The following is a 25,750-nucleotide window of genomic DNA, read 5'->3' as shown; positions in this document are numbered from 1 at the left end:
CGAGGTACTATTGTGATCGCGACCATACTCGACCGTGTATTCTCCACCACCGTACTTCCCTGCATCATCAGCGGACTCCCCACTCTTTTATGGCGTCCGTTCACTTCACGTGGCTCGAAGACAATCCGTTTCGCTCCCACGTCGACATGCCTACCCTAACACCCCCTTTGGCTTATCATAACTCACGTGGCATGACAGCTTTTATATCGAGAAAGCATACCATAAACATGACACATGTCCAGTGCGATGTGTCTAATGTGACGTGCCGGCGAGTTTTATGTCCGCCTGTTGTCAAAATACTCTACTTTGGATCAGCAAAGGTACGCATTCAATCGCCCTCGAAAGTTGTCTCAATATACGGAGCAAATATAAAAACTACGTCACAGCTTCTTAATTCTTAATCGTTTATTTATTAAACTTTCACCGACGTATTCCTTGCATTTTCCTGTTCAAAACGAGCCCAAACACGACATAATTCCGATCATGTTTACTTCACACTAGTGTTCGCTCAGCTGTGCACAGGGCAGTTCGGATAGTCGAGGTTTCACTATTCCGTGGATTAAACGAGTTAATAGGACCCGAACTGGCTCGTGTTTGGACTCATTTTAATCGGGAAAACGTCGCGAATGTGTTCGTGGAATGTGCCACACGAAATCGTTATAAACAAATGTGATTTATTTATAAATTAATGCTGTCTCACGTATATTGTCCCACGTTTTTGTAATAAAAACATTGGGAAATGGTTATTATTGAATAAATGCAGTGCAGGAACGTTTCAGATCGATTGTTTCGAACATATTTTCGTATGTTTATTCTTCGGTGTGTTGTCGATTAAAAGCATCGGTTACGAAGTCCTGCGGAAGAAACCGAGGGAACCGCGAGCGGGCTTGAAAGCGACGCAGGTTCGTTGTAACGCTTTAACTCATTTAGAGTTCATTTACATTGAACTTTGTTCGAAGCGAATCTATTTACGACCCATCGACGTAACGCGGCGCGTCGCGCGTAACTCACGGTCCGTCGCCCGACGACGACCCCGAGGATTGCTCATGTTGTTCAAGAGAAAAGGAAGAACCGGTGGCAGGAAATGGTCGTCTACACTGTTACAGCGCGTCGAAAACTACGAGTTGCCCTACAATTAATTATTTATTATACCACCTAAACATTAATTATTTATTACACCACAGTACCAGTTTCTCTATTTTATTTAGTGCGTTTATAATAAAAATTTTAAAAGCAAAGGAATTAAAATATACTAAGTACTTCTGTTTTGATTGAAAATGCTGTGTTTTCAACGTGTTCAAAGTTACAGGTTTTTATGCAGTCATTTATTTCAAATTTCTACGATCATCCAGTTCATTCAACAATGCTGATCGCATTGAAACCACATTAAGAATTGTGTTAAAAAAATTTGTAATTTTTAGTTTGCAAGATTTTCAAATGTGACGGCATTTGCTGTAACGCAGTAGCGTTTAATTAATCAGTGAAGACCCGTACCTGAAGAAGTAAACAATTCCGTCGTAACGGATAACCGTTTCCGTTTATACGAAGGGAAATCTCACTTTAATTACACGATTCGTTAACGTCTTATCTTGAAATCGGAGAACTCCCCGTTTTCATTTTTAATCTTGTCCTGCTAATTGCAAACTGCTATCTCGAAAATAATCATTATTCCCGAAATAATGACGTATTTGAGCCGAAGTAATTATTATTCTGTAAATTCATTCGAACTGAGCGCTAATCATTATTCAGGAACGAATTATAGGTTTCAGCGAAATCATCATTCAATAAATAATTAAACATTGAGACCGAGATGATTGTTATTCAGCGAGTACCATCAAACGAGTATAAATAAAATAGTTGTGAATTATGTTGGAAATTTCCGTGGTACAAGTTCCTCGTTTCGATCGCGTAATCAAGACGTGACAGTTATTCAAATTACATACACGCTGCGATAGTTTCGAAGAATCTTCCTCGATCAAACTTCCAGACAATCGTCGGGGGCCATGGGTATTCTTGACGCGCGTCATGCGATTTTCTTCATCTCATCGAAGCCGGATGCGCGAAACTTCGAAACTAAAGTGTTTACGCTCGTCGAACGTTTTCAGCGTTTCAAGTTTCGGAACTTGCGATTCCAGTTGCTACTCGAGCGTTTCAAGTTTCGGAACTTGCGATTCCAGTTGCTACTCGAGCTTTTCAAGCTCGCGAACTTGTTAACTAAATTATCGTGATTCGACGAGCTTGGCAACACGGCGGAATTTCACCCCCGAAGCAAACCATAATCAAGCTCCGAACTATCAAGGACTGTCAATCGATCAAATCAAAGAAATTTTTTACAAAAAAATGCTCCACTGGAACTAAACTTTACTTTACCGGACTCAAATATTTATACCTTTCTCCTATTAATTATGATGTATTTGTAGATTTGTGTAAACCAATATGGCGGCGCCCTTACCTGTCAAGAACACTGCAGATTGGTCAACTTTAAGCAAGCGTAACTCCTGAATCATTGATCCTACAGGATCGAAACTTCGATTTGCAGCTGCCCCGGGTACAAATCTACTGGATTACATACCAAATACATCATAATTTAGTAAAGGGCAGCCCTTAACTCAAATGAAAAACTGGAAAATTCACCCCTGTATTGAGAAAGAAAATTTTCCATTTCGCAATCGAGGTAAAACATTAGCATTTTGCATTAATATCCGCGGCCCAATTTGTAACAAAAATATTTAACTGCTCCAATTGCTAACGTATGAAACGAATTGTAAAAATTCAAGATGGTCACGTAATTTCCACAAAATGGAGAGTTGACCTTTGCATAGAAATAAAATGTTGCATGTCGCAATTGAGATATAAAATTTGCACTTTGCATAAATATCCACGGTGCAGGGATTAGCATAAATCGTAATTAATCCAATATGGAGCCGAAAAACGTGGAGAACGGTTCCATAGGTGGTTTTCGTGCGGAATATCGCACGGGAGGACAGTCATTTCGAGAACTGTCTTCGGTGTAGTCGCATATTTCCGTTTGCTTCAGGGCAATATTATCTCTTCCTTTACTCGCGTCGATATTACGTGGAAGAAATCCGGTTAGCGCAGCCTTATAAAAGGATTTTTCACCGGCGCGGCGACAAAGTGGAAAACCTGTGCAATACCGACAGAAATTCCGTTGAACTTCCGTGGGGCATTATCGAAATGTCCCAGGTCAGTTTCGTCTGGCTAGAAATATACCGAGTATTTCGAAGATGCGGGACCTATTTCCGCGCATCGAATCGATGGCCTAGGAATCGACCGCAGACCGAATACCGCATGCATTCGACCCCCATAATACCAACTTCGCATCCAATGCGAAATTCTGACTACAGGTGGCCACTCTTTCATGGGGTAATTAATAGCGGAATGCGATTGGGTTGACATTTTTAATATGTTCGCCATTGAACATTATTTTTCCTGCTCATCTTCACTGCTTAAATGTTTCATCAAAGGTAGATTTACAAACAACGGCGATACAACATTTTATATTTTACAATTTACCTAATTTAAACCAAAAACTGACAAAATTGCGACTCTATTTTTGATATATTTGCCATTTAAATTTTTTTTCTTGGTTCCACTGTTTAAATATTTTATCAATGGCGAAATGCCAAGATTCAATAAAATGGCGGTCCAAATTTTTTCCTTATAACCTACATTAAGGAATGACAAAATTGTGACTTTGTTTTTTTAAATATTTTCCATTAGAATTTGTTTTTTTTGCTGGTCTCCATTGTTGAAATGTTTTATTGACGCTCTAGAGCTGCGCGATCCGTCAAAATGGCGGTTCCAAATGAAACAATAATAAATCGATGTCAAAATAAAAATTCTCGGTTTTCGAAAACCGTTGAATAATTAAAACGTAATCTCCGCGATAATCTCCATTTCCCTCGTTGTGCAATATTGAATGTACAAATCATTTTTCAGTGGCCGAAAGCAAAATTCTAAACAATAGTTCACGCCGACGCGTTGAAAAATTTATCAAAGCATTTATAATTCACCGGAAAGCTCCACTAAATCACGAAAAAAACAACGGATTTTCTACTACGCACTCAGATTCGGAAAAGTACTTTTGTTTTATTGCGTTGAACCGAAAAGAACAGTAATTTGTGAATTTCGATAGAATGATACAACGAAATGATTTTTGTATAACATTCTAAATTTCAATTTTACTAACGAATTAAATTGTGCATTTTTTGGGTCACCCTGTATATTAAATCTCTCGCCGAGCAAATAGAAGCGAAAGTAACTGGACCAGCGGCAGAAAAAAAGTAATGATAACAAACGAAATCAATTTCCGCATGTTATTATCTAGACGAATATTAAAAGTTCGCCCGACAAGTTCTTTTCGTGGGAGTTGTGGAACGGGTCGTTTATTACGCTATAAAATTAATTTTTCCAAGTTCCGACGAATCAACAGCAGCATAGGGACCCCATAAAAATACACTTTGGAATGTTACTGCGCCACTTTGATGTCGACCTCGTTTCAACAATGCGAATTCCATTTTTGTGGGGGCATAAAAGATAGACGGACGTTTTATAATCGGGAGACAACGTCACCGCGGCAGCATATGGAGACAATATACTAATGGCCGAGTTGCCCATAGAATATGTCAGCTATTGTTTCAGATTTTTCATTTTAATTCATTCAATTTATGAATTCTCTTGCTCAGAGATATGTAACTCTGATTAAATATCACAGAAGCTGCTCGTAGTCGACGGTTTCAAAATTGATTGTTGTAATTCTATATCCTGTTAACAAATGAAGGCAACAGGATATCAAAACTCGCCGTACGTATTTATGTTACAACCCATTATTATTAATATAACAGCTTGTGTAGCGTATTATGAATGTTCAACATGACAGTAGCCATGGTGCGTAAAATATTGTTATAGTCCATACTTATTTGTTTAACGAATTTTACAGTGCTTACTTCATATTACTTGGTAATAAAAATCGCATAACTTGTTTGAAATTGGTCCAAAGGACTTGAATTTTTTTAAGATGATCGACCGACTAGTTTGTCAGAGAATCAGTAAACAAAAATTTGTTTAGATTGCAATGACTAAGAATCATACAAAATTTTAAAAATTATTATTCATCAACTTTCTTATCTGAGCCTGTAAGGATAATTAAAAAAAATGCGTTTTGTAGATTCCTGCCAATTCCTGCAAATAGTCGGTCTAACATCTTTAAAAGCTTCAAGCTCTTTGGACCAATTTTAAACAAGTTATGCGATCTCTAAGAGTGTTCACTTAACAATTGTCCCAGACTATAAATTGCACATGATCGCGAAAATTTTCAAAAGCGAGTCTGAGCGGCGGAGTGACTGCAATCCAATCAGCCAGGAAATTTGAAAAGATCAGCAAAAGAGGACCTGAAGGCGCGAGGGTGTACGTAGCCGCGCACTATAACGCCGATAATACTTCGCACGCGCCTTCGAGAGCGGAAGATAAGAACTCCCTCGACTACCCAACCCCTTCCCTCACCTGTCCCCCACCTGTCCCACCCGGGGGTTGTCCGATAGCAGTTGAACTCTTATCGCTGGGATCCCGTCTACTCACCGATCACGTAGCTATAGCCGTCCAAGGTGAGAACACACTTGCGTGTGTTGGAGGAGCTCGGAATGCCTGGCACAAGTCTCCGTGAAATTCGCTTACCAGGGCTGCAAGGAGTGCCGGCGGCACTCACAGCACCTGGGTCCGAGTGGCACTTCTGCACGGGGTCTTTGCTTTGTCTAGACATCATCGTTCTCTTCTGCGCCACTTGTACCGCGCGGCTCCTCCACCAGAAAAGCCGGAAGAAAGGACGCCTACTTCCGCACCATTCCCGAGCCAGTCCGTCTACTTAGCCACGCAAAGATCCCCGAAACCCGTCTGGGCTCTTCCGATCCCGGGATACATCGCATTCTACGGAACCGACACTCTTTGGGCCTGCTTTCGACACCACCCGCACTATCTTCTGCTCCAGGTCGGAATCCTTTCGTTGATCCTCTTCGTCTGCCAGCCGACAGACATCCTCTTCTTCGCTGTTCTTTCACCCGAACTCACTCGCGACGTTAGAAAGTCCCGAAGTCCCTCTTAGGCTTCTAGTCAGCGAGGCTTCTAGCACTATCGTTTGGTCAAGCACTCGAATCTTGATTTTCCCAAACTGTTACTTCTCATTTGTCAACCAGCTGGCATCCCCTCCAGCTTCTGCAAAGTCCCCCGGATGTAGCAAGTTATCTAGTTTATAGCATGATCTAAGGATTTTAGCGAGTCCTCTAGCTTCTGGCAAGTCCCTAGCCCCTAGCAAATCCCCGGGATTCTAGCTAGACCTCTAGCTTCTCAAGTTCCTTGAGCCTCTAGCCAATTCCCTGTCCTCTAGCAGGTCCTCTGGTTTCTAGCAACTCTTCCACCTGATCGCCTGCCAAGTCCTCTAACTTCCAGCAAGTCTCCTAGTCCCAAGCAAATCCCCAGAATTCTAGCTAGACCTCTAGCTGCTCAAGTTCTTTGAACCTCTAGCCAATTCTAGTCAATTGTCCTCTAGCAAGTCCTCTAGCTTCTAGCAACTCCTCCACCCGATCGCCTGCCAACTCCTCCAACTTCCAGCAAATGCTCAAAATCACCCCGCAATTGTACATGCTAGCAAAGCAAGCCACTTCAAACCTGCAAGAGCAGTGTTCAAGCGTAATCTCAGGTCCTTCAGCTACTGATTCAAGCTAGACGAAACACGGTAGCAAAGGATCAACGACGAAACGGTCGGATAAATGTTAATCTCTCAGTCCGTAACCGTAATCTTGATAGTAATTGCGCCGGTATCTTTCATTCAGCTGACCGAATTACAACATCTCAAGCTTTCCTTCGAACAGGATTAGCTCTCCGTGGACAACGACGGATCCCGCGGATTTCGATGGCGACACGATCGCAACGTTCACGCGGATACACTCAAGACAGTGTTCTCATCTATCAAACCGAGCTGTTTGACCATGTCTTCACTATGTCTCAAGGTGTGTACACTTTCGTTAATTAAGAAAAGACCCGGAACCTGACCCTTTGAACTTCCTGAAGCAGCATCGTCGTTTGGAATGTGCTATCATTGTTTTCCGAATGGACGGCCACATTCTGATGAAGGTTCGATCGGGGAACTAACTTCGGGTTTCAAGCCTGAACGGAGTTCGGACAAGTGTTTCTCGGTGGGGGAGCTTGTTTATCTTGGGGGAATTGCTTTTGGTCTTCCCGATTGTTGTTGATGGGCCTAGACAATTAGAAACTGCTACTTGGAAACTGTTAGTTGGAAACTAAGAACAACAATGCACCTCTATGCACCCTGAGCTAATGACCCAGTCAATGATCCAACTCTTTTGCTTCGGAGCCAGCTACAACTCTTTCCAAACAGCTCCGAAGAGCTTTGCTCAGCGTACTGGGTCGATTTGTAATCCAATCAGCGTCGCACACCGGCGGATGCAAAGCGAGAGAGACCCTTGCGACGCTCTCTACCTATCTCCGTTTAGCTAACGATCCCTCGAATTAATTCCCTCCGCTGATCGATCGCGTTCCATCCCCTAAAGTATCTATCCAGTCTATCGATCTCTATCAGATCTCAGAAGTCCATTCATCTTTAGCTTATTGATCCGGAAGATACCCAACAGTTCAAGACCCGCCACTTGGCACGGATTCCGCGTTTAATCACCTTCCTGGGAAACCTCTAACTACGAACACCAAACAAACACGCCGGGTTCCTTAAGACCACCTCAGAGGCTTCTTTAAAAAATGCTTCTGCCGACCTCCTGATCAGCTCTAACCTCTAACGATCCACCACGCGAATCCGACGTCTTTCTCGTCACGTACCCGCGCGAAACTACCGGCAAACACCGTGTACCGTGAGCGGAATACCTTCTTGCACATCGTCTTCAAGAAACTGCCACGATGACACTGTCCCCGTTGAAAATTCTAACGTCAATCTATCCTCTATCGAAGCAGACTCTTGCGAACCTTGCTTTTTGTGAACCTGGCGACTTTGTGCGCCGATTGATCGACCCTCGACCGCTATCGACAGCTTAAAGTCGTTTGACGCATCAAACTCCAGGGTAGATTGGCTGGATCAAAGATTTTAGTGACATTTTACCAAAAAATGAACATTCTGAAATGAATTTTCTTCTATTTTTGAGGTCAGTGGATGAAATAGCTCATTTCTAAAATCTTCGATCCAGCCCACTGCGAGGCGTCTTCGACGCCATGGGATCGTCTACGATCCAGAGAGCCTTGCCGAAGATCGAGGACTCGTTTTCGCGGGGCAATTTCGCACAACCCCGGAACTTCCCTAGCAGATTACCAGCGATAGTTCAATTACCTTTTTCCCCCTGCCCCTGCTGACGGTTGCATAGGTGCACGGTCACGTCAAGCCACGGGGTGCATAGAGCGGCAGGTAAGTTCTCGTCCGCGGATCGATTCACGTTACCATAACGTTAAATTCAGTTTGCCCGCTCGTGCAACCGGCGCGCCGGCACTCTGTCTTGAAGCCGGGGCACGCGCACCGCGCTATCATCCGACTTCGATCGATCCTCCCTCGATAGCCGTCGATCATCGGAGCGGGATGCACACGGTAGACCGGATCGGTTACTCGATCCTCGCTATTGATACAGAGGAACGTAAACGGTCGGCTGATGTTCCTTGGAGGATCCCGGAGGCACCGTCGTTGCATCGGCGTTTATTAATATCGCGCCGCCGGATCGTCGTACTTCCTCCTCGGTGCCGCTATTTGCGTTGCGATCGAATCTACCCTACTGTGACACTGTCACCTTTTACTGTATTCTAGACACTCTTCGATGGACACCGAAGCTGCCTCTCGCCCTCGTCAGCTGTGGATTCACCCGTGTACAGGAATATTAGATTTTTAGGAACAGTTTCTATCCGCCCCTGAACGATTCCAGCCACCTGGTCTTGTTGACGAGCATCGGTAGCTAGCCACAGATTAGTCACAGTTGGAGAAAGTTAGCTTCCTCTGCTGATGTTGGAGGATCGAGGCATATTCGGAGGACTTTTCTGGGACTCCATCCACTCCTGAAGGATCCTGGCCACCTGGTCTTGTTGACAATCGTTGGAAACCGGCTGTGAATTGATCACAGTTGGAGGAAGTTAGCTCCTTTCGCTGATCCAGGAGGATCGAGACACTTTCAGAGCGCAATGATGAGGTGTAAAACTCTTGTTGTCGAAAATCGCAAGATGCTAGCCGTGGATTGTTTGATGATGTTTAGGGTATAGGACACATTTTCAGGATTCTATCCAGTCTCGCACACTTCCGGGGACCTCTTCTTGTTAACAATCACGAGGAACGAACCTATGCGTAGCTACCTCCGCAGCAGCGCTAAGATCGAACTACTAAGCGTTCTGATGATCTTAGGCGGATAGTTTAGAGTATCAGGCTTAGGTTCTTCACCACGACCTTGTCACCTTCTCTATTCGCTCTTAGACATTTTCAGGCACCTCTTCTTCAGCAGCCATGCTTAGATCGATCACGGTACACAAAAGTTTGCTTCCCCAGGTCTAGCTACTCCCGGAGAGTTTTGATGAGTTTTAGGGTATGGTGCTTAGAATATCAGGCTTAGGTTCTTCACTATCACACTGTCACCTTCTCTATTCACTCTTGGACATTTCCAGGCACCTCTTCTTCAGCAGCCATGCCTGGGGATCAAGTATTTTAGGCAGTTTATCGGGGTGTAGAACTTAGAGTACCGGCTTGGGTCCTTCACTATTCACGTTCTCTGTTCGCTCTTAGACCATGCTAGGTACCTCTTCGTGATCACAGTCTTGAGGAACCATGCTTACATCGATCACAAGCATTCGACAAGTTTCGCAAGCTAGAACTTAAGCTCTGACTTGGGACCTCGATTATGACACTGTGAGGTTCGCGGAAAAATCTGCATCCTCTTCTCGAGTTGGAAGGGGACGTAACGGACAGCGAAGCGAATGTACGCGCAAGTGAAAGAGCGCGCGGTTCGGTCAGCCGGCGACGAGTAGTATGGTATAGTGAGTGGCCCGGCGGGGTGTTGCGGGGCGAGGCTGGCGGATCGGTATGAGGAAGAGGGATCGTAGTACTCGCGGGTACAGTGATCGCGCGCGCGAACGATCAAGACACGCGAGCCACGCGACAAAGCGGGAGACACACGTGCGACCTGAGCCGCGGTACCGCTACAACTGAACCATTCGGAACCTCCACCTCTCTCCGTGCTCCCTCCTTTCTCTCTTTCTCTCTCTCTCTCTTGTCCTCTCTCTCTCTCTCTCTCTCTCTCGCTTCTCTCCACTAGCAAACCCTCCTGCCAGACCCGCCACGTCGCCCTCTCACTCTCTCGTTCGAACGTCTCTCCTGACAGTGGATCATCATTCTTTCTCTCTTTCGAGAGCCATCTTTGTCTCACGTTCGGCTCTCCGTTCTCTTTATTACACGTGTAGACCGCTCGAGAGGTTTGTCCCGTTCTATCGTCGGTGGTTTGTTCTGTGTCATCGGTTCTCTCCCCCTCCCCCCCGCCCCTTCCGCCGGAGTTTATTCTGCTCCCAACGGTGTGTCCCTCTTCCGATGGGTAGTCTTGTGTTGAGGCTACCCTCGTGCACGATAGCACCCTCAGGTAAGCATCGGGGACACTCGTGGTCGAATGAGAAGGTTCGGTTGATCCCGATCGAAGAATTTAACGCCGGTTCTCCTGGGATTCAACCTGCACTGAAGTCATCTGTGTTTTTTGAATCCGTTCAAAGAGGACCTCTCTTCGCTGGACTATTCTATAGATAGGGTACGATCGTAGCTTCTACAAGAGTATTAATGGATCCGTGTCATACTTAGGGTATGCAACGATCACCCAGCAGTCAACTTAGCCCATCTGCATAATCAGCCACGACATTCCCATTTAATTATTCGAACCCAACTTCGCGTGTATTACGAGCCGTCTAACTTCTTCCGCAGTCGAAGTTCCACTTCATTGATTCTATACCCACCCTCTCTTTCTCTCGCTTATCACGTTGCACTGTTTAAATGTCCGAATGAAAAGTAGTAGATACCTTGCACTCAAAGTTGGATTAGTCGGTTTAAAAAAATCGTGTTTCAAGTTTTCTGGGCTTGTTTTGAAGGAGAGGCTTCGATCTTCATATCTGTGCTGGATTTGTTACTGAAAAACTTTTTTGAAGGTTCTACAGATGTCTTAATATGCAACATTTTCGAGAGCATCTTCATTCAAAAATCCCCCTTATACAGGGTGTCCCAGCTAACTTGACCACCTTGAATATCTTTGTTGTTTTTAAAGATACGTCAAATGTCTGAAAGGCAAAGTTGAACGGTAAAATGAGGCTCATACGATACCAAAAAAATTTTTGTTTTTGTGTAATTTTTTTTAGAGATATGAAGGTCAACTTGATTTTTTTTAATGGAGTGTCCTATTTTTTATACCATAGATCGATAGAGTATCAAATTCTGAGTATAAAAGTGTTGATCTTCATATGTCCTAAACCTAATACATAGTTGACGTGATAATATCCGAAGAAGAAAGAAAATTGTTTGGATAATATCTCGTAACCTCTTATATAATATTTAGGACATATGAAGATCAACACTTTTATACTCAGAATTTGATACTCTATTGATCTATGGAATAAAAAATAGGACATTCCATTTAAAAAAATGAAGGTGACCTTCATATCTCTAAAAAAAATTACATAAAAACAAAAATTCTTTTGGTATCGTATGAGCCCCATTTTACCATTCAACTTTGTCCTTCAGACATTTGACGCATCTTTAAAAACAGCAAAGATATTCCAGGTGGTCAAGTTAGCTGGGACGCCGTGTATAAAACAAAAATATTTTTGACAAAAATGAAAAATGCAGTGCGAAAGTAGAGGCTTCAAGCTTTAAAATTAGCCTAGATTTGTTGCTGTACTATTTTTTTTAACGAAGTTATGATTAATTGGAAAAATTGTTTTGTGAAAGAGTAAAGTAGATTGTTGTTATTATTTTTGCACGAACTTAATGTTATTAATATGTTGAATGTGTATTTGTGCCACGATGCACTATAGACAAAACTGCAGTGGATTTCGAGGAAATCCAAGTTTATGAATTTGAAACTATCGGAATCTTTCATCGGGGGCGTCACGCGACAGTTATATGGTGCGGTCGTAAAGTCGGGCCTGGGGTCATAGTTTCAAATTTTACGTGATCTGATGGGCGAATTGACGGGTTTACGAGACAATAGTTTCCTGGGACCTCGGCCAGGATTGTGGGACGAAATATTTAACGCGGTTTTCGGAATTTTAAACAAAAATTGGTCAAACACACACACACAGATCTTTTAAATAAGAATCAAAAATCATGAACAAGAATAATTGTCTTTCATTGACATCGAAAAAATTCCATCGCCAATCGAAAGACACAAAGAACGGTAAACAATTTAAAGAAAAATATCGCCTGGGGGGATAATCGATTTTTAATCTTTCGTAGCTGGGCTGCTCGAAAAACCACTCTCACGGACTTCCCAGAGTTAATTTACGACTTCATCATACCGTGGAGCCCGCTATGTGTAACCAACTCCTAGTATATTATATAATAAATTTCTCCAGGTACCAAATTTTATTTATCTTTTTAGAAACATGATGAGTTCGAGAGACATTATGGGAACGTCGTGGTCCAAGCCGATCTAGCAGTTCATTAAGATTTCAGCACTATTTGCAAGCTTAAGTGTATAACAATGTATCAGCTATAACATTATGAAGTGAAAAATATATATTGATTTTTAAAAATTAAAGGTGACCGACTTTTTTATAGAATAGACCTTCCCAAAAAATATTTTGTATTGAAATGTCGATTCACTTCTGTTTAAAATATTCTTTTGTTTCGTCATCGGAAAAATCATGTTCGGTTTCGAAATAAACGATAATCTACAATGGTGTTCGTAAAACGTTGATTTTTAAATGCTTGTACAATTCTATATAAATAATTTTTAATAAATCTTGAACAAAAACTCTGAAAACAATAACAATTCCCGAAGAAGGACAAAGATGGAAATGATTCTCGCTGCAAAGAAAACTTACAACAAAGAAAAGTATAGTGAAGATATTCCAATTTTGAAAAAATGCGGAACTATTTGGAACTGAAAAGATATTCCATGTCAAAGGGAAATAACTTCGACAACTTTCATTAGTCCATTAAGAATTACTTATTTAATAAATGACCAACTGTAATTATTCCGAGGTATGCATTTTCAAGGTAAACGGAGCTTCATTAAAAAAAAGACAATTTTTTAAAAATATTAAATATGTTCGCAACAGAAAATGAAAAAATCATATTCACAAAGATGTTCATTTTTAAATGCTTCTTCTAATTAATAATTTATATTAAGTTTCATTAATGGCGTCATTTTCATAACTACATTTTTTTAGATTATGTCAATATAGTTTAGCGCTCCAACGCTTTCATTTATATTAATGTCTAAAAAAATTATTTTCTCCTTTTTAGTGCATTTTAATATAAGCGTGGTTATTAAAAAGTTCTTTTATATATTTTTTTATTTATCTCATACACCTAGATCGCTGCGAGTCGGTTCGTAAATTAGGTTGTAACGAAAGATTCGAAATAATTGCGTCTTCATTTCCGGAGCAATACACCGGCGAGTTATTCGCGATAACTATTCGCGAACAATGTTCGCAGCCAGTTCGTGAGCTTTTTATAATCACTGCTCGGACATAGCTGGATGTTAGGCGAATAGTTTGAGAACAGTATGCGGACAAACCATTTCTGGGGAATCGAATTGGTCGAGTGGATGTGGTGCTCCGCGAAACTGTTCGCGAATGCTGGTGTGGAGACGCACCCGAAACATATTTACGATTATTCAATTTGAAAGCTCGCCCTGAATGCAGAATCGACGTTATTACATTTCAAATTTGTTTGTCTTCAGTGCCAGAGGATGCGTTAACATTGCATCCGCTACGTGTTAATTATTGCATAATTGATGTCATTTAATCTGCGAGCTAGCGCTTTCCCTCGCACTCGAATTATTTAGAAAATCTGTTGTCGTTGCTTGTTTTGCAAGGTTGCAGAATTTGATAAAACTCAGAAGATTTTTAAAAATTGTCTGAAAGTGTAATTTTCAATTTTTTGTAATCTTCTCTGTTTTGAAATTAATTAAAATTGTTATGTTTGAAAATCTGTTCGAGTTTTTCCATATTCATTTTTACTTTACTTTATAATAATATTGTTGAAATCAAATTAGAAATAACTAATGATTTTCGAACTATTTTCGAAACTTGTCTGGAAGTGTAATTTTTAATTTTTTTGTAAATTGTTCATATAGCATGTGTTTATTCTTTTTTTTTTAATGTGTGAAGATCTGTTCGAGTTTTTGCATATTAATTTCTGTTTTATTTTATAATAATCATTAAAAATAACTAATGATTAGAATTCGCAGAATGTTTATAATTCTGTCCACAAGTCAAAATGAACCCACAGTTTTTTTCGGTTAACAAAGTTACCGAGTGTTTTGCAAAGAATTCGAGGGCAGTGTACATTTTATTTTCGTTCAATCGATGTTTTTGCATTGTACGTGTGCACTTGTAAGCCACGTAGAGCCCACTCACTATTAATAATACGCTGTCGGTGGGGTTGCCGGTGTGTTTTCCTTGCCACGGTGTTTTCCCGTGCTCCAGCCCTTCAGGGTCCACTTCGGTAAACTAGTTAGGCATATCGGAATTTATTTTAGCTGACGATAATTGCTAGTTTGCAACACGCTTCTAGATTAATCGCGTGAAACGCAACACTTTCGTTCGGGCACGTCTCCGCCGTACATTGGTAAAAATCCGTTTTACAACAAATTACAACCTTGTCATCACTATAATATAAATGTATATTATCACTTCTAACGATTTTTGATACGTCGGTGTAAAGAAGACATTACACTTGAGGACTGTTCAGAGAATCTGGTTCATCAACGTGATTTTTGAGTGATCGGTATTTTTTTAATAGACCACCCTATGTATTCTTCTAGATATTCTCGTAGAGCATGAAAAGACGAATCCAACGAGTACCATGACCATACCGTTACGATCATTCAGTACCGAGGTAATCTTATCTGAAATGTATGGTTTTTTATTAAGATTGGTTACGACTCGAATATTTCGAGACTGAATGACCGCAATAGTATGGTAATGGTACTCATTGGACTCGTCTCTTCGTGCTCTACAATAATATCGTAGAGAATATATAGGGTGTCTTGTAAAAAATATATCAACGGACTCGAAATATTGTGTAGACAGTTTTCTGAGACAGTCACATTTTCTCTGACACTCCACAGGAGTGGGGAGAGGACTCGTTTTCCGATTTATTTTCTGAGCTTAGCGTTGCATCAATGTAGAAAAAAGATTAATAACTAACCGGATAATTGGAGAATTTTTTGCGGCAAGCTATTCCATATTTTTTCCGCACGTTTCGTGCTACCTTCGCGGCTCTCATTAGCGCGCATTTTCCTCTGAGTCTTTTGGATTCGAACCGCCATCGACTTTTTAATATCCGGTGCATTATATATTTATTTATTTATTGATGCTGCAAACCATGTTTGGTTTATATAGCATACATTAGTATATTATTTTACAAATAATAATAATGAACTACACTGCTGTGCCAAAAAAAACATGCAGTATAAATATAATCGTAGTATTTACGATAGAGGAACAGTTCAAACAAGTGTCCTCGTTCTGAATCATGCCGGTAAATTATTTTGTTTTTGTTGTTCGTGTCGCAAAAATTCTCGTTTTTAAACTATTATTAACTGCGCCCGTCCCCTGGCTATGTTTACGGAGCCGCGGAGTAGCGCTATTGTTAGTCAGTTTCAATCGTGTCGGTTCTAATTGGAACCAACAATCCGCCAATTGACCGTCCCGCAACGTCATCCAACAACCGTGAACCGAGAGAAGTTTTTAGTTGAAAATTGCATTTCGATAGTGAACAGTCCACCGTGAATATTCGCGGATCGTCTCGTCCTCGACGCCGCTGAATATTTAACCCCGGACGTTCACGCTCACGCTAGAAGCTTGTTCTTATTTCGTGGCTCCGGATTTATTTACCGCTCGCCAGCTAGTACCTTTTTCTATTCCATTTCCAGCGAATCCTGAAAATTTCATACGTTTAACTCCGGTTCGCCGCAGACGTCTTCCCTATTTTCAGGGATTTTCCCCGGAAGAACTAGTGAACTTTCGGAATCGAGATTTTCCGCATGTATTTATGGTTAGTTGATACTAGTGGTCCTAGCTGGATATTAGTGGTTAGTAAGAGTGAAGCAAAGTTGCTGCAACAATGGAATTTTACCAAAAAAAATTTTCGAATGAATTACTTGTCTCCGACTCTGCTTTCCCCCCTCTACGACGCTGTCACGTGGCGCCCTCCGCCACAGTCGTGCCTGCGTCACAACGTCATGTGACTGATCAATTCCGTGGCACGCTTTCCCCTTTTTAACAGACGGTGTACTACGAAAAACTTGGTTGAATTTTTAATTTTCTCATTTACAGGCACCAACAGGCCCGCAATTTATGAATTATGCATTGCAATCGGGCAATCTAATTTCAATCGTTATAAATCAGATAAGATTACATTTTTCCCGATAACATAATCAGAAATACGTGGAGGAGGGTGGCCGGTGCGCGAGGGTCGATAAGAGTGTCTGGCCGGTGGCAAGTTTTCGGACAGATAGCAATACCCCTAATTCAATTCGTGCGTCGCAGATGTAGATTAATGCGTTAATGTACCCGTAATACACACGGCATAAGTAATCCTATATCTCCAGCGGACGATATCGCGTGATACCGCGAGCCCGTAGTGCGAACACACATAAAATATATTTTACATTCGATACGAGGCAGTTCTCAGTTCGGAACCCGTTGATAGATAAATGCACGCGTCGGATTTAGGTCAAACGCGGGTTATAACCACCGGCATCGCTCCTTCCGTGTTGCTATCAACGATCTGAACCCGATGTTGATCCAAATGTCTCCTAATTGTGCTCTGATCCCTCTACGGAGCGCCTCAAACACCCAGGACCGCTTCAAATCTACTAGTATTAATAGCATATTTTCAATTTTTGCTGTGATGCAGAAACATCTTGTAAAAAAGTATTATAGTATTCCGAAAGTAGAGATTTCACGCTTCAAAATGAAACTAACGCGATCCCCCTACGATTTGTCGTTGCGAAGTTATGCCAGTTCAAAGATCGACGATTCGTGGGCGAAGGTTTGGAATTTCTTTAATTTTGCGTGTTACTGTACTTGCAAATTCGAATTTGCAAACGAGATCACGTTAACTTTAACGGCGACCTTTTCCTGATTCCAACGAGCCCAAGCACGATACTGTTTGGATCGTGGTTGCTCGTTTAATCCACGATATAGTGGAACCTCGATTATCCGAACCCTCCTGTTGCGCTGGTAGTATCGTGGATTTTTCGAGTAACTATGGGCCTCATCGTATCGTGTTTGGGCTCGTTTTAACCGGGAGGATTCCGGAAATAATATGGTACATGTTGTATAAAAAATTATTAAACAGTACATTTACATTAATTTTATTATAGCTGATAGTCGACTGACTTTTATTAATTTTTATGTTATTTCACGATCATATTTGTTGAAATCGACGACCTAATTAGAAATAACCAACGATTAACTATTTTTTTAAACTATTTTTTAGTGGACCACCGTGTTTGGGGCAACCTGTAGCTCGGCCCGAAGGCGCGGGAGCATTTCAAATTCAAACCTGCAACGCGGATACATCTGTTTTACACAGGAGGGTAACGCGTGCGGAAACCTCGGCTCTCCAAGGGGAGTTTATGGAGTCTCATCGTATCCTCCAAGCTGTCCCTAACCCTCATCGACACTGGCTTCCTCGACGTTATAGACCCCTATCTTCGTCACGCCTCACCACCGACCTTATCGTTCCTATCTATCATTCATCTCACCTCTCTTCCTCTTTCTCCGTCGCCCTCTCTCTGTTCGTCTTTCGACCCCTGTGTAACGTATTGGGCACACCTCCGAGTAGCTATATTCTGAAATGTCCATAAAGCTCGAAAGGGTAGTAAATTAGTCACGAACCCTTGCTCCTTGCAACACAAACTTTCCTCGGCTAATGGACGATCTACGTATTTAAATTTCAAGCACCGAGACAAAAAAGACATCAGCTATGCTTGCAAGATGCTAGAGGATCAGGAATTGCTGAAGAGGATGCTGTTTTTCGCCTGCGAAATCGCCTTAGCGGCTGGAGAAAAATCGAACAAAAATAGGAAAAAGTTATTAGATAATAAATAAAATTATACAGGAGGTCCCTAAAATTTTATATTTCCTTGAAAAGGATTCCTAAGGTTATTTCAAATAACTCTTTCCTTTACAGATATCTTCTGCGCGGCTCCGTTACGAAGTTATTATCGAAAACACGGACCAATCAGAGCACAGACTCCGCCTCGAGGGCGGATTCCGCTGAACGCGACGTTCTCATTGGTCGGGGACGAGGTCCATTCGTTTTTCGTTTATAACTCCTAGACGAAGCCGCGGAGAACATTTTCGCAAAGGAAAAAGTTTTTCGATAAATGCTTTTCAATTGCATGAAATATTTTGTAATTTAAAAAAAAATGCCAGAGGTATGAAACACTACAAAAGAATTGAAGAAATTAGGAGGAAGTTGGCACGTTTATACTTCGAGAATGGAATTGTAGTAAATTAAAGCGGAGAATTAAACAGCTACCGTTAAACTCTGAAGTTAATTTATGGTACTTCGACAAGACGAATTGCAACTAAATGAGGGGTGCACAAGGATTAATTTCGTTTCTTTTTTTTGAACGATGAACTGGGTTGAAAGATTGCAATAGCTCTGAAGAGGCACTCTGTTTTCGCAATTCATTCAACTGTTTGGCGAGGTCCTCGACTCCACGGAAGCGGAGCTTAATCGATTCTCATTCAGCCTTCATTCGCGGTTTTTAAAGCAGATAGTACTCGTCAAGATTTTTTGCATTATTATTTAAAACACCGGGTATATATGTATACTAGAGATATTGGAGAGTGACCCGATTTCCGTGCAACGAGAGTTCTAACAAGTGTTTTGTAATGAAGACACATTAAAAAATGTTTCAATTGTTAAATGTTTTATTGTTATAAATAAATGTTCGTTACCCGCTTTATTCTTTAATCTATTCAATGTCTTAATCTTTCTGCTGCATATATAAAACTATATTACAAAAATAATAACGTAATTATAATGATAATTATAATAATAAAGTAACGAAAAATTCTTCACAGTTTGACATACGTAGAAGCGTGTAAACAAATTGTAGCTTGTTATTTAAAAAACCATGAATTTTAATGAGGATTTGTTGCTAACTCGCTCGGATTTAGAGTTAAACACGACCTGTCCTGGAAAATGCTAGAGTTTCATATTATTGCTCAATTCATATTAATGTCCCCCTATACAAAATCCACGAAGCTTATTGCGAGCATAACGAGCGTATTATAGTATTGCAAGAATCGTCTCCACAATCGTTGGATTACGTTCGGCGTGCTAGAACGGTGAATATTTTTCAACTATTCACGTCCAGATTACTTTCTCCTCATCCGATGGCCTTTAATCACATCCTTGAACGACACCATTCAAATTCAATAGACCTTTTACCGGCCAGTTCGACTAGCTGACACTCCATTCCAAAAAATTCTTCGCATTCTCCTCGAGTACAAGCGTCTTCGAACGTGTGCACATGAGATTTCATGATTATTGACATTTTTTTAAAAGACACCCTATATATGTTCTTTGATATTCTTGTGGAGTATGAAAAGACGAATCCAACGACTACCATGACCATACCATTTCGATCATTCGCTTTCGAGATATTCCTGTTTAAAAGGTAAGGTTTTTAATTAGGTTTGTTCCTTCCATGCGGATACCTCGAGATCGAGTTATCGAAACGGTATGGTAATTATACTCGTTGGATTCGTGTTTACATGCTCTAAAAGAATATCGAAGAAGATATACAGGGTGTCGTGTGAAAAAATCATACCAGTAACAAATTCTAAGATCCGACGTTTCCTTCTTACTTTTTCGTGCGCTAAAAGCGGAGAAACGAGTAACAGCGGGATAGTACTGTATCTATTTTGAAGGGAGACGGTTTGTGCCATTATGGCGAGAAAGTCGAACTACTTTTTTCCGTTCCCAGGACGGGGTCCATAGAAATTCTCGAACAGATAACCGTCAGAAGGAATCTCAAAGGAGGCGGTGCACGCTCCCTGAACGATTTATCGCAATGTCGATAACGAATTTCTAGGTGATGAATAAGGAGTTATCCGGCTTGAATATTCGCAGTCGATGGAGACTAGAAAAATGAGATCGCTAAGGCTCCGTGATACCGCTAAGCTTCGCGAAGTTTCTTCATCGTGGAAATAACGTCGATGGCTCTCTTTGTTCGATTCAAACAGGACCCTTAGTTTTTCTTGTAGAATTTATGTGACCGACTTGCTGTCAGTCACAGAAACATTTCTGATAGACATCTGAGAACGCCGGAATTTAATTAAATCTCTCGCAATTTTTATAACGACATGGATTTTGAATGGAGAAACTAATTTAATAGTTTCCAGTGGAAGCGTCTTTTTAATTCCAATAATTATTAAATAACTAATGTTCATTTAATATAATTTTCATTTGAAATATCAATTTCTACGTACGAATTAACGATAATTGGGAACAATATACGTCACACGATACATAACGTGACAACTATTATGGAAATAGTGTATAGTTACATACAGATTTGAAATTAGCTAGTGGGAAATTCGAATCCTAGTTAATCCTAACGACTGTTTAATGCTTCAGGTGAACGATGAATTCTTCATTGCTTCGCTGGCATACTAATCGGTCATTAAACGTATCTCTCCCATTACTGCTACTGCATAATTACTTGAATATAAATTAGAGTAGAAATTATTGTTCGTCTTTTCACGATTAAGAAAGTTGTACGCAGGTCAAATTTTAAAGAGACACCCTGTATATTGACCAATTAGAAAACTTGTCGATGTAATGTATGCGCCAAACTGGACGGACTATTCGTCACAATGACACATTCAGGTTATTCGAACTGGAATCAAGCATGTGAATTTGAAGGTCAAGCATTAAAAAGATCAAGAGATTGCTAAAGATCATACGTGAAATGTGTAATATATGTAAAACGTGTCTAAAAGCATCGAACAAATTTGTCGTTTTGTAAATTCGAAGATTAAATCTTTTCTGCAAACGACGTCACCTTAATTCAAGACTTTATCCAATTTAATTTAACCAGAAATCAAGGAAACATTACAAATTTTTAAGATCAACCATTTAACAGATTAAGAAATGGCCAGAGAGATGATATCCCAGCGAAAGTAATTTTTTACTCACTTTAACAATGTTTCAAATATTTTGTTAACGATACCTTACGCTTCCTCTTAGATATTCTTGTAGAGCATGAAAAGACGATTTCAACGAGTACAATCACCATAGCATTGCGATCTTTCAATCTCGAGATATTCCTATCTAAAGAACAAACCTAATCCAGAACCTTATCTTTTAGACACGAGTATCTCGAGATTAAATGATCGAAATAGTCATTATATTCGTTGGACTCGATTTTTCAAGCTTTACAATAGTATCCAGGAACACAATGTTTCCTTAAAAAATGTCAATGACCTTGAAATCTTGTTAAAAATGCGACAGTAACATCTTGAGACTCAATGATCGAGACACTATGGTCATGGTACTCATCGGATTCGTCTTTTCGAGCTCTACAACAATATCCAAGAAAAACCATGAGGTCTCGCATAAAAAAGTTACAGTGGCCTTGAATTTCGTTAAAAAATGCAGGATTAAATGAGACAAATAATTCATTGATCCCATTCAGTTGAGACACCCTAATTTTCAAGCTCCCCTTTCGAGACAGCGCTGCACATCCTGATTTACGATTTCATCACAACCTAATCCCGCAGTAACCGATCATTCGTTTAATTCGCCCAATGGAGTCTGAGATGGGCTGCCAGACGGTGGCTTAAAACAAACGAACTTTTCTGTATTAATCACTCGACTTAACCTCCTTGGGAGATGAGGATCATAATCCTTATGGTAACCAGGAAGAAGAGAAACACCGAGAACGAGATTGGAAGCTGAGCCACGCAAAGATTGAACAGGATTACTTTCCGTTTAACACGTGAATATTCCACGAAATATACCTTCAGACGAAAAGAAAAAAGAAAAAAGTGATCAGAACACTTTGAAGGCTTGGTTTCGAATTATTCGCGTGAAAAATTCTTTCTTGCTAACAGTGTAAAGTAAACTCCGCGCGAGCTCGGGTCGGAGAAAAAAAAATTCGTATGTGCGAGTTCGCGGTACTTTGTGTATACCGGCAGAGAGATGTCGCGTGTAAAACATCCACTTTAATTATAAAAAATCATAATTTTCTGGGAAATTCCGCGGAGTCTGGAACACGGTAAATATGAAGAGGTGCTTCTCCTCGCCACCTACAGTGTATTCGAATGGTCGTTTGAGTCTCGCTGTTAAAATGCGAGTAAATCAAATATATATGAATGGTAGCAGATCGTTAAATAAAATATTACGCAAATGAATACAATAATTTTTTACCCGAATTGCAACAAACTGGAGCGAAATCTATTTTCTTATCTAATATGTTCAATAGGTTGAACATCATAGCATTTTTTAAAATTCTTGTAATGTTTTCCTTGGAAGGGGTGATTCCTGAGGTGATTTCAAGTAAGTTTTTCGTTCGCGAAAATGTTCTCCGTTGCTCCGGTAAGGAGTTATAAGCGAAAAATAAGGACCAATCGGGGCGTGGCTACAGCGCACGGACTCCGCCCCGTCCAATGACAACGCCGCGCTCAGCGGAGCCTGCCCCCGAGGCGGAGTCCGTCCACAGTAGCCACGCCTAGACTGACCCACGATTTTCGTCGATAACTTCTGAACGAAGCCGCGTAGAAGATTTCCGTAAAGGAAAAAGTTATTGTGAATAACCTCAGTTTTCTAGGTACAACATTTTGGGAACGGCCTGTACAGACGGTTCATCGAAACTGCTATTTACGGAATTGTTTTTTGTGGATTGAGTACCGCCTAAAAATATTGCTCGTTACAGTGATGGATACCGCGGATAACTATAACTCCCGAGGCTGTTACATTGATCCGAATGTTTTCATGGTCCGCGATAAAAGGCACGTTTGTGCATTGCGGATCGTTTCTCCATTTATGACGAGCCCTGCTTAATGGAAAGTATTGTAGCCACTATGTGCCCATCAGTTAATGCTTGTGTACTCATTAAACAAGCGGATGTGAAACGCAACGATCCGGATTAAACGGACGCCGCCATTACTCGCATATACATACACGCGCGCCTAAATAGATCAATTCTTTTTTTACACCTGTTCTCGACTTGTTGGTGACGCCGATATATTCTGCAGTTGTAAACATGGAGCATCAAAAATAAATTCCAAATTACTGTTAAAAAGTTCTGTGATCGAAAGCTTTATTAAAAACTTCTATTCGGAATAATTACTTATTATATTGTTACGTTACTGAACTGCAGATTATCTTTATGCAAAAGGAAAATTTTTCAACAGGAACTAAAGAATTTTAGTGGATTATAATAGAAATAATATAATGGAGTTCGTCCGCTGTGAGCGCGCTCTGATTGCCAGCGTTTTTCGTTAATAACTTCGTAACGGAACCGCGCAGTAGATCTTCGTAAAGGAAAAAGTTATTATAGATAACCTTGGGAATTCTTTTCAAGGACATATACATATAATTTTTCGAACGTCCTGTATATAATTGACGTGCATATACAGGGAGGTTCCTGATATAATTTGAAGCAACATTTTCCCTTGCAAAAATGATGTCCGCGGCTTTGTTAAGGAGTTATTAACGAAAAACACGACTGTGCCAATACGCGCCTAGATCGCGCTCTGATTGGTCCGTGTTCTTCGTTAATATCTCCTTAACAAAGCCGCGTACGACATTCTTGCAAAGGAAAATGTTGCTCCAAATGATCTCAGGTACCTCCCATTTCCGGATGTTGAAGGAATTTTGAGACACCCTGTGTAATTATTTTATAAACTAACGTTGCTTTATGTTCCTTCATTGTTTAAGCTGTTCGCAATAATACTGTATGGTTCATGCGCGTTAAAATGCATGGTATATGCAGTGACATAAGCGAACAGAGTCCTCAATATTTTGCAGAAACAGAATACTGTTTGCACGGAAAGCACTTTCGCATATGATCGTAAACGAAATAATACTTGCTTGACCCTATCGATCCTGAAAAAGCAAACCTTGGTACGACAACCGGACAGCCTCCAGATGAATAATGTTGATTGCGAGTAATATTGAGTAATGATGCGAGCAGAAAAATGTGAAATGCGAATAATACTGCGGGAATTTCATCTAGTCTCCATGACATCGCTTGGAAACGGGAAATTGGCGCGAAAAGGGAACACAAAAATGTGGACGAACAACTCCGCCATAATAAATATTCACAAGAATAAATTTCGCCTTTTAACTCGCAAAATTAAATTTGAGATATCCCCGTAATAAAAATACGACGTATTATTTCTGTGAAACATCATTTATGTAACTCTCATTATGAATTATTAAATTCCCCCTTACCGTTCCATTTTAATATAAATATTATAAATTTTTGTATATTATTGTATATTACTAATTGTATATTAGTAACCATTGTATAACATTACATACAAAATTGTAGTTCCACGTTTTGCAATATTAATCGTTTATTTTGAAACAGTCTTAATCTATAAAATTTATGTAACACACTAATTTGTTATTAGTCAATATTTATGTATAAAATTATATACAAAATTGTTGTCCCACGTTTCATAATTTTCATAATTTATTTTTATTTATTCTATTTATGTGATTCATTCATTTTGTTGTTAGATTCAATTATGTACAATATTATATAGAAAATTGTTGTTCCACGTTTTACAATATTAATGGTTTATTTTTAAACAGTCTCAATCTGCAGTATTTATTTAATTCACTCATTGTGTTGTTAGATTTTTTAATGTGAAAACTAATGAAATTGTTGTTCGAAGCGTTCCACAATGACCATGAGGAGCATTCGTGTTTAATTATTTTCAAACGGAATGCCTAAAAATGGGCACGTATGATTTGATTAATTCCGTGAGAAGAATATTAAGAACTAAGTAAGGATGCGAGACGTGGAATACCTTAATATTAAAATTTGATGGGGCAGTGCTGCAACGTTGCTTGCGTATGCCAAAAGAAGTTACGTCCTTTTTAGCTGGCCTGAAGAAAATTCATTCCGGTACTTGCGAGGTTGTCAATTTTACGAATTTGTTTATACTGCCCTGCACTTCTAAAATATGAGACTGTGAGAAATTTCAGTACGAGATTTAATTTGTAAAATGAATTTACACTTGATTAAGTTTAAAATTAAAGTACTACAAGAATTTACAAGAATAAATTAATTCATTCAATTTTGCAAATTTCATCAACTTACAAAGAACATTTTAATAGCAGAATGTACGAATCCGATGAAAGAAGATTTTTCATCACGTAACTTTTTATACAGAAAATCGGTGTGGCCCATAAAAGCATAAAATGAAATATTTTGTGAGGCTTCTCAAAGGCTTTGTGAGTGAATGATTGAAAGAATCCTTTCTACAGGGTGTCCCG

The 25,750-nt window shown here is 40.2% G+C and overlaps 1 protein-coding gene across 13 annotated transcripts in view; it reads right to left on the bottom strand.

Annotated features, from left to right (window-relative positions):
• LOC143213100 (dual specificity calcium/calmodulin-dependent 3',5'-cyclic nucleotide phosphodiesterase 1-like) overlaps window positions 1-25,750 on the bottom strand; it is a 192,907-nt gene that overhangs the window by 76,056 nt on the left and 91,101 nt on the right. For 2 of the 13 annotated variants that reach the window (XM_076432657.1, XM_076432650.1), the window contains exon 1: window positions 5,599-11,291. The exons of 5 other annotated variants lie outside the window; for them this stretch is intronic. In XM_076432657.1, coding sequence (XP_076288772.1) covers window positions 5,599-5,782 — 184 coding nt within the window. In that variant the 5' untranslated portion in view covers window positions 5,783-11,291. Of the gene's footprint in view, window positions 1-5,598; window positions 11,293-25,750 lie in introns of those variants that run through there. 6 more of the 13 variants (XM_076432652.1, XM_076432660.1, XM_076432649.1 and 3 more) reach the window with 5 other exon arrangements.

This window comes from Lasioglossum baleicum, chromosome 10 (genome assembly GCF_051020765.1).
Source record: "Lasioglossum baleicum chromosome 10, iyLasBale1, whole genome shotgun sequence".
Classification (NCBI taxonomy): domain Eukaryota; kingdom Metazoa; phylum Arthropoda; class Insecta; order Hymenoptera; family Halictidae; genus Lasioglossum; species Lasioglossum baleicum.
Note: the sequence above shows the minus strand (reverse complement) of the source record. Positions and strands in the feature narration are given on the sequence as shown.